Source organism: Drosophila simulans, chromosome X, assembly GCF_016746395.2.
Source record: "Drosophila simulans strain w501 chromosome X, Prin_Dsim_3.1, whole genome shotgun sequence".
In the NCBI taxonomy this organism is placed as follows: domain Eukaryota; kingdom Metazoa; phylum Arthropoda; class Insecta; order Diptera; family Drosophilidae; genus Drosophila; species Drosophila simulans.
Window position 1 is genome coordinate 12,215,681 of NC_052525.2, and position 12,930 is coordinate 12,228,610.

General features: G+C 38.5%; 2 protein-coding genes across 9 annotated transcripts in view; one reads left to right on the top strand and one right to left on the bottom strand.

The window, feature by feature from the left end:
- Positions 1-9,053, bottom strand: part of LOC6725795 — a 55,716-nt gene extending 46,663 nt beyond the window's left edge. For 3 of the 7 annotated variants that reach the window (XM_044923746.1, XM_039297628.2, XM_044923747.1), the window contains exons 1-2: positions 8,603-9,053; positions 7,720-7,919 (exon numbers count right to left, since the gene is read on the bottom strand). The gene's annotated coding sequence lies outside the window, so the exon portion shown is untranslated. Of the gene's footprint in view, positions 1-7,719; positions 7,937-8,602 lie in introns of all 7 variants that reach the window. The other 4 variants (XM_044923745.1, XM_039297629.2, XM_039297632.2 and 1 more) reach the window with 4 other exon arrangements.
- A 1,555-nt stretch (positions 9,054-10,608) lies between these two features.
- On the top strand, positions 10,609-12,930 carry LOC6740095. Of its 2 annotated transcripts, none has more exons than XM_016181083.3 (2): positions 10,609-11,335; positions 12,307-12,930. In XM_016181083.3, the coding sequence occupies exons 1-2, from the start codon at positions 10,943-10,945 to the stop codon at positions 12,841-12,843; spliced, it is 930 nt and encodes a 309-aa protein (XP_016039119.1). In that variant the 5' UTR covers positions 10,609-10,942; the 3' UTR covers positions 12,844-12,930. The 2 variants fall into 2 exon arrangements, with proteins under 2 accessions (XP_016039119.1, XP_016039118.1); XM_016181082.3 differs by lacking the exon at positions 10,609-11,335 and adding an exon at positions 11,551-12,154.

The window sequence follows — 12,930 nt, forward strand, 5'->3', positions numbered from 1 at the left end:
CTCTTTTCCCATACGAGCTGAATTTATTTCAACGGCCCATGGAACTGAAGCGCTTTAAAAGCAGAATTCATCAATAATTTTTCGCCCACTCATCTATCATTCGATAGCACACATACACACGGGCATATAGACAAACACACACATAGACGGCTATGTACATATACAATTGGAGATATATGTATGTACATACATACATATATGTATGAAAAACAGAGGAAGACAGCTGCCCGCCCTGGTAGAAAATCATGGGTGCTGAAGTTTGGCAACGTTGCCATGAAAAACTCTCCAATATTTCTGGCCACATGTTTTTCTGTACTGCCTCAGCCAGCGTCGCAGTCGGCGTTTTTATATCCCTTCCCTTCCCCTCCCCCAACCGAACAACCTTATTTCTGCTTTATTTAGTTAGTTTTGCAATTTTGCAACTGTGTTTGCTTTTAATGAAAGCAATTAAACTGCACGGCAGCAAATAAATAAAACAAAGCGGAGAATGCGAGAAATACAAATATACAAATATGGTAAATTAAATTCACACCACGAAAATTGAATTCGAATTTAAGATGTGAAAATTAAGCACGAAATTTCAGTAAAGTATAAAGTGAAATAGAAGTAGAAAACGAGAAACAACAAAGAGCGCAGAAAAAAAAACTCAGCGAAGCAGACGAAAGCACAGTTGCCAAACTTCACGGGGCGAGAAAAAAAAGAATAAAGAGGCAGGACCGTGGAATGGGCAAGGGGAGGGAAAAAAAACTTAAGCACGCGTAAGATTAATGCAGCGCTGTTGCCGAATTTCACAAGCAGCATGGCAAAAGGCAAAAAGCAGAGAAGCACAAAAGCAAAAAAGCAAAAAACAGCCCCAGCGCAAACAAATTAATAAAAATAACAACACACATACAACAGCAGACGACGGAAATATATATGTACAAATGTATGTATGTGCGAGAAAAAAAAAGAAGCTTAAAAACTATACGAACAAAAATAAATGAAAATAGGAAAAACAGAAACGTAAAAGCATGAAAAAAAACCCAAAAAAAAGAAACAAGAAAAAGCCAGCAGAGCAGAATTATAATAATAATAATAATAGCACACAAAAGAAACCACAGTAAGCACTCTAAAAGCAAGAGCATGAAACGCTATGTTGAAAATTTAATTAAGATATACAGTAATAGTGTATGTAGGTACAGATATACGAATTTACTTTATTGATACTTGCAACGGTATCTTAAAATAGTTGACAATAAATTATAACTAACATAAATTCATGATAATATATTAGGACAGAATATTAAAGTTTCAAAATATTGCTTCTGGAGCGCTCATTGTATCGAGTGCGCACAGTACACTGAAGAAACCAACTTAAAGAAGAAGACGAAAACGATGCCGAGGCACATGTTTAAGAGCGAGCGAGAGGGAGAAGCAGATAAGGCACTGGAGCGGCGGAGTGCCAATGCGCGCAAGCAAGACGGCAAAACGGGGGGGATCTGCGCACAAGTCAAGCGGAAGACAGAGCGAGAGAGCGATAGCAAATAAAGCAAGCAGTAATGGAGCACAGAAGACAGGCCAAGAGGGGGTGCAGGGACGAAAGGATGAAAGGGAAACGATGGATCGGGCAAGGAGTGGTGGTAGAAGTGGGGAGGCCACTGCTGTGCTGAGGTTGAGCAAAAACAGAGAACACACATACATTCACACGTACGTACATACTAAATACAAACGCGGAACGCACAGTGGCGCCCGAATTGTTAGATGAAAAATGTGCAAGTCATTCGTGGGGAATTTGCAATTAAGTTTCGTGCTATTCTTTAATTCTTGCCTCTTTCACCCTCTCAATTCCAAATTCAAAATAAAAGTTATTTAGTATTTGTAGCATATCAAGTTTACATTTTTAGGAATGTATCTTATATAAATAATATATGCGTCAACATGTTACTTCTTTTCGTATTTTCAGTGCAATTGCGAATATTTAAATAACTAGTGTTGCGCAAGTAAATCAAATATGTAAATTATTTGATTGGGGCAATTTGATCAAAATGAAATAACGGCAATTACACAGGTGCTATTATTGCGCACACCGCTGTGCATGCATACATGTGTATACGTGTGCCAATACAAACAGTAGGCGGCATGGCGAATGGAATGGAAAGAGGAAGTGTGGATGTGAAACGAGGATGATAGCAGCGGGGTAGGTGGGTAGGTGGACAGGGACTAAAGAGACATCGTGCGCAGGAACGTTCGTGTGTGTGTGGGTAAAAGAGTGCGGGTGACGCAACAGCAACAACAAGTGCAAGGCGGCAGCAGAGTCGTTGGCAACTGAGTGCCGCACACAACACACACACACACACACTCACGCGCAGACATAAAACTCGCAACGTCATAAAACGAATCGGACAACAAAGCGACTAAACGACGAATGGCGCGACAAAGCGACGACGACAAAACGACACGACTACCAATACAAACACAACAATTCCCCAGAGAACCAAAAGTGCCCGCACTCTCTAGTACGAGAGCAAAAGAGATAGCTAGAGAGGAATAGAAGTGCGAACGAGATGGGGCGATGCTCTCATGCCAAGTTGTTATTGTTGGCTGCTTTTATTCTTGTACTTTTAAGCCCCCCCACCACTCCACCACCCCCCTGGCCAACAACAACCATTTGTCTTTATTGGCTTTACTTTTTGGGCTATTTTCTGCATTCGCTTTTTCGACAATTTAAAAGTTCAGGCAAATGCAATACACAATAATTTGCAGCAGAAAGGAAAAAGTTAAATATTTGCCATAAACACACGATGAAATTGAATGGGAAATATGTACATACTATGTATGTATATACATCTGTACATATGTATGTGCAAATACAAAGTACTGGGGTCACGCGTTTATAGGTTCATTTTAACAATTGGGTAATTAAGCAATGAGGATCAAGTTGGCAAATCAAATAAATAGTTTTACGGCAACTTTTTAATTGGTCGAAATTCAGTTAACAGCTTTTGCATTAATATAACTGCATTTCTAACTTTGCAATTCTAAACCATCAATTATTTATGCATGTACATACATAAACATGTACATAATATGTATGTACATATAACCATGCCAAATATGTAAATAGTTACATTTTGCTTTTGGGAATACTTTTCTTTCATTCGAAGCTTTAGTTACTACATTGTTCCTATAAATAGCGCATAAAAATCAGCTAACAGCAAAATATGCATATGAACGAATTTGTTTTAATTTTCTCGGAGATCTGAATGCAATAAATTAAAGATTTATTTGTGTGCTGGCTCCCGAAATTGGTTGGCTTGTCTTTCTTTTATTTTGGCTTCCTCTGAAAATAGCTTAATTCATCCAACTGAAGTGCGGCAACAGCGCATTTTGGCTCCCACAAAGTGCAGCAACAAAAGCGACTCAGTGTGCGCGCGCGTCTGTGTGTGTGTGTGCATGCATGAAAAATGATAGAAGACCTACGGAGAGAGAGGCGAGGCGAGGAGAGCACGATAAAGAGGTTGAACGAGTGTTGGAGGGGTGTGGTGGGGAAGGTAGAAACGGGTCTAACGAGTAAAACGCAGCAGCAACAAAAACAGCAGCAATAAACACGACGCGCAAGGTGAAACATGTACAAAAGAAAGAAAAAAGAAGAGAAATAAAATAAAAAACCCATATAAAGAGAGTGTTGGATGAAAGGGGGAGGAGTGGCGGAGCGGCGAGAGGGAGAGCGGCATAATAATAATAATAATTGTGGAGCACACACACACACACACACGCACATGCACTTACGCACGCATGCTTTTGACTGTTTTATTCATGCACATGTGTGGGTGGTAAAAGCCAGAAATCCACACAAACACTCGCATTCAGTTGAATACATACAGACAGAAAATAAGACAACAAAAAAAATCACGAGTAGGCCGAAAGCAATTTATTTCAGATAAGCGCCGCTGCCGGCGTCGCAGTCGCAGTCGCAGTAGGCGTCATTGACTCTAGGCCTGCCCTCTTCTTCTTCATCATCATCATCTCCTGCCCCACCATGTCCTCGTGCGCCAAACCCCCCCTTCCCACCACGACCAACCAATCTTCCTTTTCCCTTTCCACTTTTCGGTGTTTTGGCCAAAGTAAAGTATTGATTTTTCGTTTCGTTTTGAGCTTTAATTTAGTGCGCCTGGCATTTTATTTTCGGGCATTTTATATGGGGGCGTATTAAAACACAGTTCAGGCCGCAAAAATATGCACCGTTTAATAATAATAGAAAAGTATTCCAATTTGATTTAACCACATATGCACGTATGATTTTAGGTTTTTAGATAATCAAAAGGTGTTAAAAAACTTTATTTTTACATTTTCAATTTATGTAAGCAGTTCAATGGGCTGCTTTTTCTTTTTATTTCGAAGAGTATTAAAAGTATTGATAGTTAAACAATTAATTTTAAGTTGAATTTTAGTTGTGTATAAAGGATATGGAGCATTTCCATTGTTTAAAATATCCAATTGTTTATGTAAATAATTCAAAATTTCAATTATTTTTAATTATTTAATTACCATTATTTTACCCTCAGCTGTACATATTTCTATTTTCCCGCCAGTGTGCATGTTGTTTTTGTGGCCTGCGTGTGCTTTATCAGTTACTACTGTGCTTGTTGTTTTTGCCCGGGAAAACGTGTTTTTCACCTCAAAGTTTCCACCGTAGGTTGCATTAATTTGGTTTTTTTTTTTGTATTTATATACATATGTATGTACATACGAGTGTTCCTTTTTTCGCGAAAACACGCAAATATCTGCCCAACCAAATAACAAAAAAAAAAGAGAAAGACACGCACGTTGCAATTTGAAATAGTGCAACGCAAAAATAATAATAAATATATTGCAATATTAACCGCATATGCCGCACATGTGGTTTCTTCAGTTTTGTCGTTTTGCGAAAACAAATCTGCGCAGAATTCCAAATTCTTTTGCTCAAATTTCAGTTCAAATAATGAAAGGGCTTTAAATATCCCTGACTAGACATTTTGAATGCAATTTGATAGTCAACATGTTTTTGTTTAGTCTTCATGGAAAAGCCATTGATTTTTATAAACAATTAACAGTACAGGAAATATACAAACTATTATGGAGAATTTTCAAGCTTTTATATAAGATCTGAATCCGAGAAGTCAAGAAATCAGCAGGCAAATCTTTGAAGATTCTTCAGACTTTAATATGCATGCAATTTCATTTTAAATCTGATATATCTAAAATATATACATACATATGTACGTATGTATGTAAATACTTGGCGATCCAAAAGACTTTGGAACACAACGATAGATGAGATGAATCAGCAGGCAAATCTGCAGTGATTCTTCTGAAGCTTTCCAGTTCCATATAGTCTGTTTCTTCTTGTCTTTCTCTTTCAGGTTCAAGAACATTCGAGGGGTGGAGATAGTGCGAAAGAGCGGCAGAAGCAAAAGAACAAAACGACGGAACGAATGGGGGAGCAGAGCGAAGAAGGGCAGATAAGAAACTTGCGAGATAAGAACAAGAGCAAAGAATTTGCTTTTAAATTACTTTCACATGTTCAAAGTTTGCAGCATGGAATTATGGGCGGGGGAAAAAGAACAAATAGAACACAAATAATAAGTAAATGTGTGTAAGTATTTGTGGAGGAATGATCTACATTTTTGCTGGCGGGAAAAAAATACAAATTATTGATATAAACTTCGACTTTTGCGCTGTGCCTTGTTTCGTTTGTGCCTTTTTGTATTGCTTTTGTTTCCTTTTCATTTTTTGTACATTTGTGCTTTATGGTTTTTGCCGCTGGCAAACACAAAAATTCCATTAAAATGTCAAGTGACAGTTTTCAGTAGCCTCTTTCTTCTTTCCCTCGTTATTTCGCATTTACAGTTGCAGTATTTTTGATTTGAGCATTGAATTGAATGCGCATTTTGCAGCGCTATTGATTTTTAACCATGTGGCAAATGGTAAAAATCCAAACATTTGAAATACTTATAGTTCAGTATTTCAATATTTACAGCCACATGTTTTGCAGCTCTAACCTTAGAAATTATTGGCCATCAAAGGGTTAAGGTGAGTGTCTAAACACAAGAACGGTAATTTCTTGTTCTCTGCGATTCTGTTTTCTCCTTTGATCTCCTCTTGTCATCCGTAAAATAAAAGCAAGGTTGCCAAACTTCATTTGTACGTGAATATTTTTTTTATATTTTTCGTGTTGCGCATTTCTTTTTTTTCCAACTCTGTTTTTTCCCGTTTTTGTTGTCTTTCTGAAGGAGGAAAAATCAATATGCGGATTGCGATTGCATTTAAATGAACACGAAAGCGGCAAAAAAAAAAAAAACAAGAAAATCCATGAAACGTACAAACATACAGTTATGCTTCAAATTATAGTTTTACCCGTCATAAAAAATTGTAACTAAAAACAAGCTCTGTGTATAAAAATTAAAAAAAAAAAGAACACAAATTTATTGGTTCGCAAATTTTTGGGGATTTTTTAAAATTAAACATTTATTTCATTGAACTCCGTTTTTATTGTTTAAACCCTTTAAATATATCATACTGTAATATGTGTATATGTAGTTACTTTTTGTGTGTGTCAACAAATAAAATATGGTGAACAAAGCTTAAAAAAAAACCGGTTTAACAAGAATTTCTACGTATATAAAATATATATGTAAAGTAACAGAAAGCCAAGAAGACAACAAATTTAGAAGAGACTGGCCACGTAAACCTCATCTATATACGATATGTATATAGTCGTATAAGCATATATATACATACATACAAACATGTGATGTAGCTATTCACATTTGAACGGGAGAAAAGAAATTAGTGAAACAGACATCAAGAACACAAGTCATATTTGCATAATTCAAATGCTAATGAAAGATTCGAATAAATGTATAGAGGCGAAGCCAAGAAAGGTATAAATAGCTTAAACTACAAATGTATGGAGATATATGCCGCATATAAGGCGAAGGAACCAGAGAAACATCAAAAAATAGACACAAAATATGGAAAATACTTGATTTTTTGGCGCCACACGTTTGTATAAACGAATAAGAAGTAGAGGACAAAGAAATCAAAGAGATCACATGGAATTTCAAAAACGAATTCAACCCGAGTTGAAGAACCAGATCGAGGACTTTAAGAACCCCATTTCGATTTCGGTTTCTACTGGGGATGATGTTCGCAAACCAGTTGAAACGATCAATTTCGGGGTTACTACATGTTTTCGAAAGAAGTTCTAATTCAGCTTCAAAATACATGCATCACTAACTGCCTTATTTCGAAAACGATATTATGTACGATGCGATATAGAAACATACTAACCACAGTATTATTAGAAAACTAATGGCAAGTCTTTGGTTCTATTCATTTTCCACCTACTCTTTGTTTTTGTTTAAATAAATTGGAACACATGGCAAAAATGAAGAAAAGCTACATACCTAAAAATTTTGAAATATCATTATAACATACTTTTGTATGATTTATATTTATTTTTCAATTCAAACTTGAACTATAAACCATATTCTTCTATTTTCTACAGAAACAAGAACACTAACGAATATTATCTCTTTTACTAATTAATACTTTTGTAGTATAAGAAGTAAGTTTAATTGATGGATAACGAAGCTTCACTAAATTTTGCAAATAAAGTTTATTCCTTTGCTAATTTCACCAATACAAACTAACGGTACTAAGTATTCACGCATTAATTAATGAAATACTTAGGCTTACCCGATGGACGGCGAATGATGATTAAATCCGCGATATGAAAATCCGTGAGAATCCATGAAAATCAGTTTTTCTCCCTTAACTTATTTTGAATTTCGATTGCAATTGCAATTTTTCATTTTATTTGCATTTCCTTGGAAATCGGCACAAAAACCGCGATAGCTTATTTCTATCCATTTTCTTTCGCATTTTCGGTAACGTAACTATAAAAAAAAGTTAACTTTGTATGCCATACAATACAATTTCATATTTTATTTATTTATAAACATATGTATTTCTCCTTCTATCAAGCAAATAACGATTATTTTATATTTGATAATATTTTTTTTTAGCACAGGGCGTTGTCGGGCCCAAAAAAAATGTTTTTTCTTTGCATTTCTTTCATTTTTTTTTTTCTTTTTGTTGCGTGTATGTGTGTTTGTGCGTACGTGTGTGTGTGTATGCGACTTTGCTTTATTGACTTTTTTTTTGTTAAATGTATTAAACAACAAAAAATTAGAACACACGCACACAAACACGTTTAGAAATTTTTCCACTTTAATGCGAGAGAGCGAGCGAGAGAGCAAGCAAGACGGTGGTGAGAAGCGAGAAAAAAAATCGCGACGCAATTTTTGATATATTTCTTTTTAATTTTTCTCCTTTAATTTTTTCGATTGCATTTTATTGCAGCTTTACTGCTTCCTTTTTTCGCATTTTCTTTGCTGGCACAGCGACACACGCACACACCGACACCCACGCACACAGAGCCACACACACACACACGTACGCATAGAGAAAACCGCACGAATGTATTCCATATATATATATATTTATATATTATTGCATATATATATGAATATGGCATTTGGTTCGTTATTTTTTCGAACGCATTGCGTTGCACATTTACCTCGGTTAATTTTCGTGAATTTGTTATAAATAAATTCGCGACGTATATGTTATCTGGCGCAAACGTTGTCAATTTCACATGCTCAGCGCGCATCGCACACCCGAGTTTTTAGTCATTTAAAAACGGCATCAGCAACGGCCAACGACTAGCGGGCAGCGCCGCTGGCAGCGACGTCGGCAGAGCGAACCGCAACCGCGGCAGATGCTGTCGTGTTCGTGCTCGCACCCATCGCGTTTCGGTTCTGTTCATGCACGTTCACATATGCATGTGCATGGTGCGTTGCAAAGTTGAATGAAAATAATGGGCATTGGAAAATGCAAAATGTTAAAATAGCCAAAAAGTGCAGTACTAAATGATCTTCGGCGAGTGAAAAAGTACGAGAACGAGCGGGACAGCGTGTCCGTGTTGCGTCGCGTTCGACGTCGAGCAGCGAACCGTTCACAACCGTTCACAACCGTTTGCAACCGCTGGCAACCGCTTGCAACCGCTTCGTCGAACCGACACAATGGCATCCCGTATTATGTGGCACAGGTCAATTGAGAATGCTAATCAATGTTTTTAATAAATAAAATGTATTTAAAAGCACTCAAAACCAGATAGAACGTGGAGTAGCTGCAATATTAATGCAATTTAGGCAACAAACAACTGCTAGTATTGAGTAAAAATTTGATTATTTTAAAGTACTTGGACTGAATAATCCTTTAGTAAGTTTAACTAAGTTTTTGTTTGGATTTCAACTTATTCAAGCCTGTTATGTAATATGTTTGTAATATGTTATGTTAAGTAAAAGATACTGCACGTACTTACAATGTTATTTTTACGCACTTAAGTTACAAGCTCTTAACTTTGACAAGTTGAATGTTTAAACTAATGCATAATTGAAGTTAATTTGCCAGTTTCATGCATGCAACTTAGTTACTGATTATTTTGCTGGATTGCATTAAATGTATTAAATTCGTTTTAATTGTGGAAAACATTGCGCGAAAATCGTAGCCCGTAAAAAACGTTTGATAAGCGGAAAAGTGCGCATTTTCAATGGTTTGATTTTCGTTCGTTGCGTATGTACCCCCACCCCCTCCCCCTCTCCGCAACCCTTTGATAATTTTCATTCGTCTGCGTTCATGTGTTTTGTTTTTCCTCTGCTGTCTTGTTTCTGTTGCTTTTGCTTTTGTTTTTCTGTTTTTGCGCTTTTTTTTTTTTTTTTTTGTCACTTGCCAATTTGCAGTGAAAGTGAAATGCGCTGAGCGCAGGCGGTTGGAAAAGCGGGCGGGGTTATGCGGGGTCACGCGGGGCGGTTGGTGGGCGGCAGGTGGGAAGAGGGCAACGGCCAGCCTAAACGGGCGAAAAAAAAATTGAGTCGAACGCACACGTGCAATTTACCTGTAATCGCTCAATTCGGTTGCAAGTTCGCTGCCTTTGATCAAACCGATTTGGCCAAAATTAATGGAAAGATATTCTCAACTGTAATTTGGCTAATTTCAAGCAATTAATTATGATTGCACTGCACTATGATGACTTTAAATATAAGTAGCCTAATTTATAAGCTTAAAAATTGCGACATATGTAAATACATTCATGTGTATATAATCTATAAATCGATCAAAAATGTATATGGTATAAATTTTCATACATTTCTTTTAATCTATCCGCGTTTTTTGTTTTGGATTTGCTTTGTTTTTGTTACGGTTTTTGGCCCTCTCCCTTCCTCTTTTCCCCCTTCACCAGCTCCCCTATTCGTTGCTGTTGTTGTTGTTGTTGTTGTTTGCAACCGGCCGGCGGAAGAAGACTTGCAACATTTTTTCTAAGCTTTTCGCTTTTTCCAATTCATTTCGCTCGACGGTCGCGCGACGTTGCCGCTTTTCAGTGCGAAATAAATCGAGCAGCAGAGCACACAAAAGCCGCAACGTCGCAACATGTTCGAAGCGAACTGAAAAGTGACAACGTCGCGCGCGCTCGACGGCACAGGAGAGCAACAAAAACAAAAAAAAAAAAAGAAGAAAACCAGCAAACAAATGCTGGAACAGTGACATTTTCTTAACAAAAACATACGTAAATAACAAAGGAGTCACAAGCCGAAGCAGAGCGTGGACATCAAAAAGGCCGCTCGCACACGTTGCACTTGCATGACACGCCGCATCATACAGCAAACGAGCGAAATGAACGAATGAAATAACAACATCATACCGAAAATTGTATAATACCAATTGCGACTTTGTCATTCTCTATCATTCAACGTCAGTCCGTCGAATCGAGCGTGAAAACGTGCGATAAAACTAAAGTTAACAACAACAAGAAAAAGAAAAAAAAATAAAAAACAAAAAACAAAAAACAGACTACTAAATGTCCCACATGGGCGCCATAAGCTTGTACGATGAGCCCGAAATCATGGAGGAGTTCATCAGCTGTTATCAGTTCTTCACCGCCCTGTGGGACAGCAGCAGTCCCGATTACCTATCGAAACAGAAGAAGGAGCCCGGCTATCAGGAGCTATTGAAGATACTGCGGCGCGTCAACGGCAACTGTTCCATTCAGGATGTTAAGCGCAAGATAAACTCGCTGCGCTGCTGCTATCGTCGTGAATTCAAAAAGGTACAGGAATCCGTTAATGGCTACCAGACGCGCCTCTGGTGGTTTCATCTGATGGACTTCCTCAAGCCGGTGCTCAACATTCAATCGCCGGCCAGGGTGAAATCCGAGAACGTGGACGATAGTCTCGACGAGACCAGCATTCAGGTGAGTTGCGACTGCAATGCAAATGCTAAGATATCATACAACCTTATAGAATAATTCTAAAATTTAAGTACAATTTTTAAATAGCTAGATAAATAGACATATATATATAATAATATAAATATAAATATAGTTAACATAATAATTAAGAGCGTGTGTATGCATAGAATCTGGTTGAATCGCGTTTGACGCCGTTTGACGGCGTTTGATGGCGTTTGACGGGGTTTGACGCCGTTCGCAGGACAAACGAAACGCCGGTCGTACGACCAATTTACGGCACAAGCTTCAGTCGCGCGACGGACGTTAAACATGTCGCACACGCACACGGCGATCGATTTTTGGAAGGAGTTCCTCGCGTTGTACCGCTCGATGCCCGAATTGTGGCTGGTGCGCAGTAAGCTGTATCGCGATCGCCAGCTAAAGCTGGAATCCTACACCCGATTATTAGATCTGCTGCGCACGACCGATGGCCATGCCAATATCCATACGCTCAAGCGCAAGATCAACAATTTCCGCACCTCGTATCGCCGGGAATTGCGAAAGGTGCTGGCTAGTGGGAACACCTATACGCCATCGCTCTGGTATTTCGTAGAACTAGATTTTCTCTATGAACTGGAAACCGGTAAACTGCAATTGGAGGATATAACGGCTGGCGATCGGGATCGGGTTCGAAATCCGATAGTCCTGAGGAATGAGTCAAAGAATTCGGTGGCATTGGGGGCACAACTAGCTGAACAGGAGCTACCAATCAGCTTTGTTCTGAAGCAAGAAATCGAAGTGGACGAGGATATAAGCGAGGATATGCATCAGTTCGAGACCGAAGTAAGTGATCTATGGAGGAACTTTATGGCAATGTCATGTATCTATGTTGTAGGATAATACTAATATAGTTAATATCGATTTAGTCTAAAGTTTCTCGCATTTTCTCATGATATATCATGTAACATCAACTATTTGAATATATCCACTTTCAGGATGTTGATATAATGTCTGATACCTTTAATCACGAAGAGGATATGCTACGTATTGATGCCGTCGGTGATGGCGATGTGGAGCCGGAAGCCGAGCCTGATAACGATCCCGAACTGGATAACATGGAGGATCATGTTGAAGATTATCGGAACAATTCTTCCGCGGGGAGCATCACCGTATCTTCGCACCTGCAGCATAACGGGGAATCGCAGACTTCGGATAAATCCGGCCGTCGTATCCGCAGCCGTAGCCGGCGCAGTCGCAGTAGTAATGACACCGATTACGTCGACACGGCCAGAAAGCGTAGAAACGTGGAGACTTCGAATCGCGATAGAGACTGGAATAGAGAGCGAGAGGGAAAGCATGAAAGTGACAGCGAGTACGAGTGCGAGCTGATGGGAAAACGGGTGGCCAGCCACTTCCGGCGTATGCGTCCGGATCAGCGACTTTTCGCCGAACGGATCATCAGCGAGGTGCTGGTCTACGGCCGATTGAATCGTCTTTCGTTCGAGGCCCAATTTAGTTTGGGTCAAAAATAAGTAAAACCAAACTGAACTTAACTAAACTAAAACTCAATTCGCATATGCGAATAACTATTTTAAAATAAACCTTTAACGATCAATATA

What these genes read in the sequence shown, in the direction of transcription:
- LOC6740095 (XM_016181082.3), top strand. Translation starts at nt 11,642, where the DNA reads ATGTCGCACACGCACACGGCGATCGATTTTTGGAAGGAGTTCCTCGCG. An exon ending in TGCATCAGTTCGAGACCGAA is followed by an intron (nt 12,155 to 12,306) that starts GTAAGTGATCTA and finishes ATCCACTTTCAG; the next exon opens with GATGTTGATATAATGTCTGA.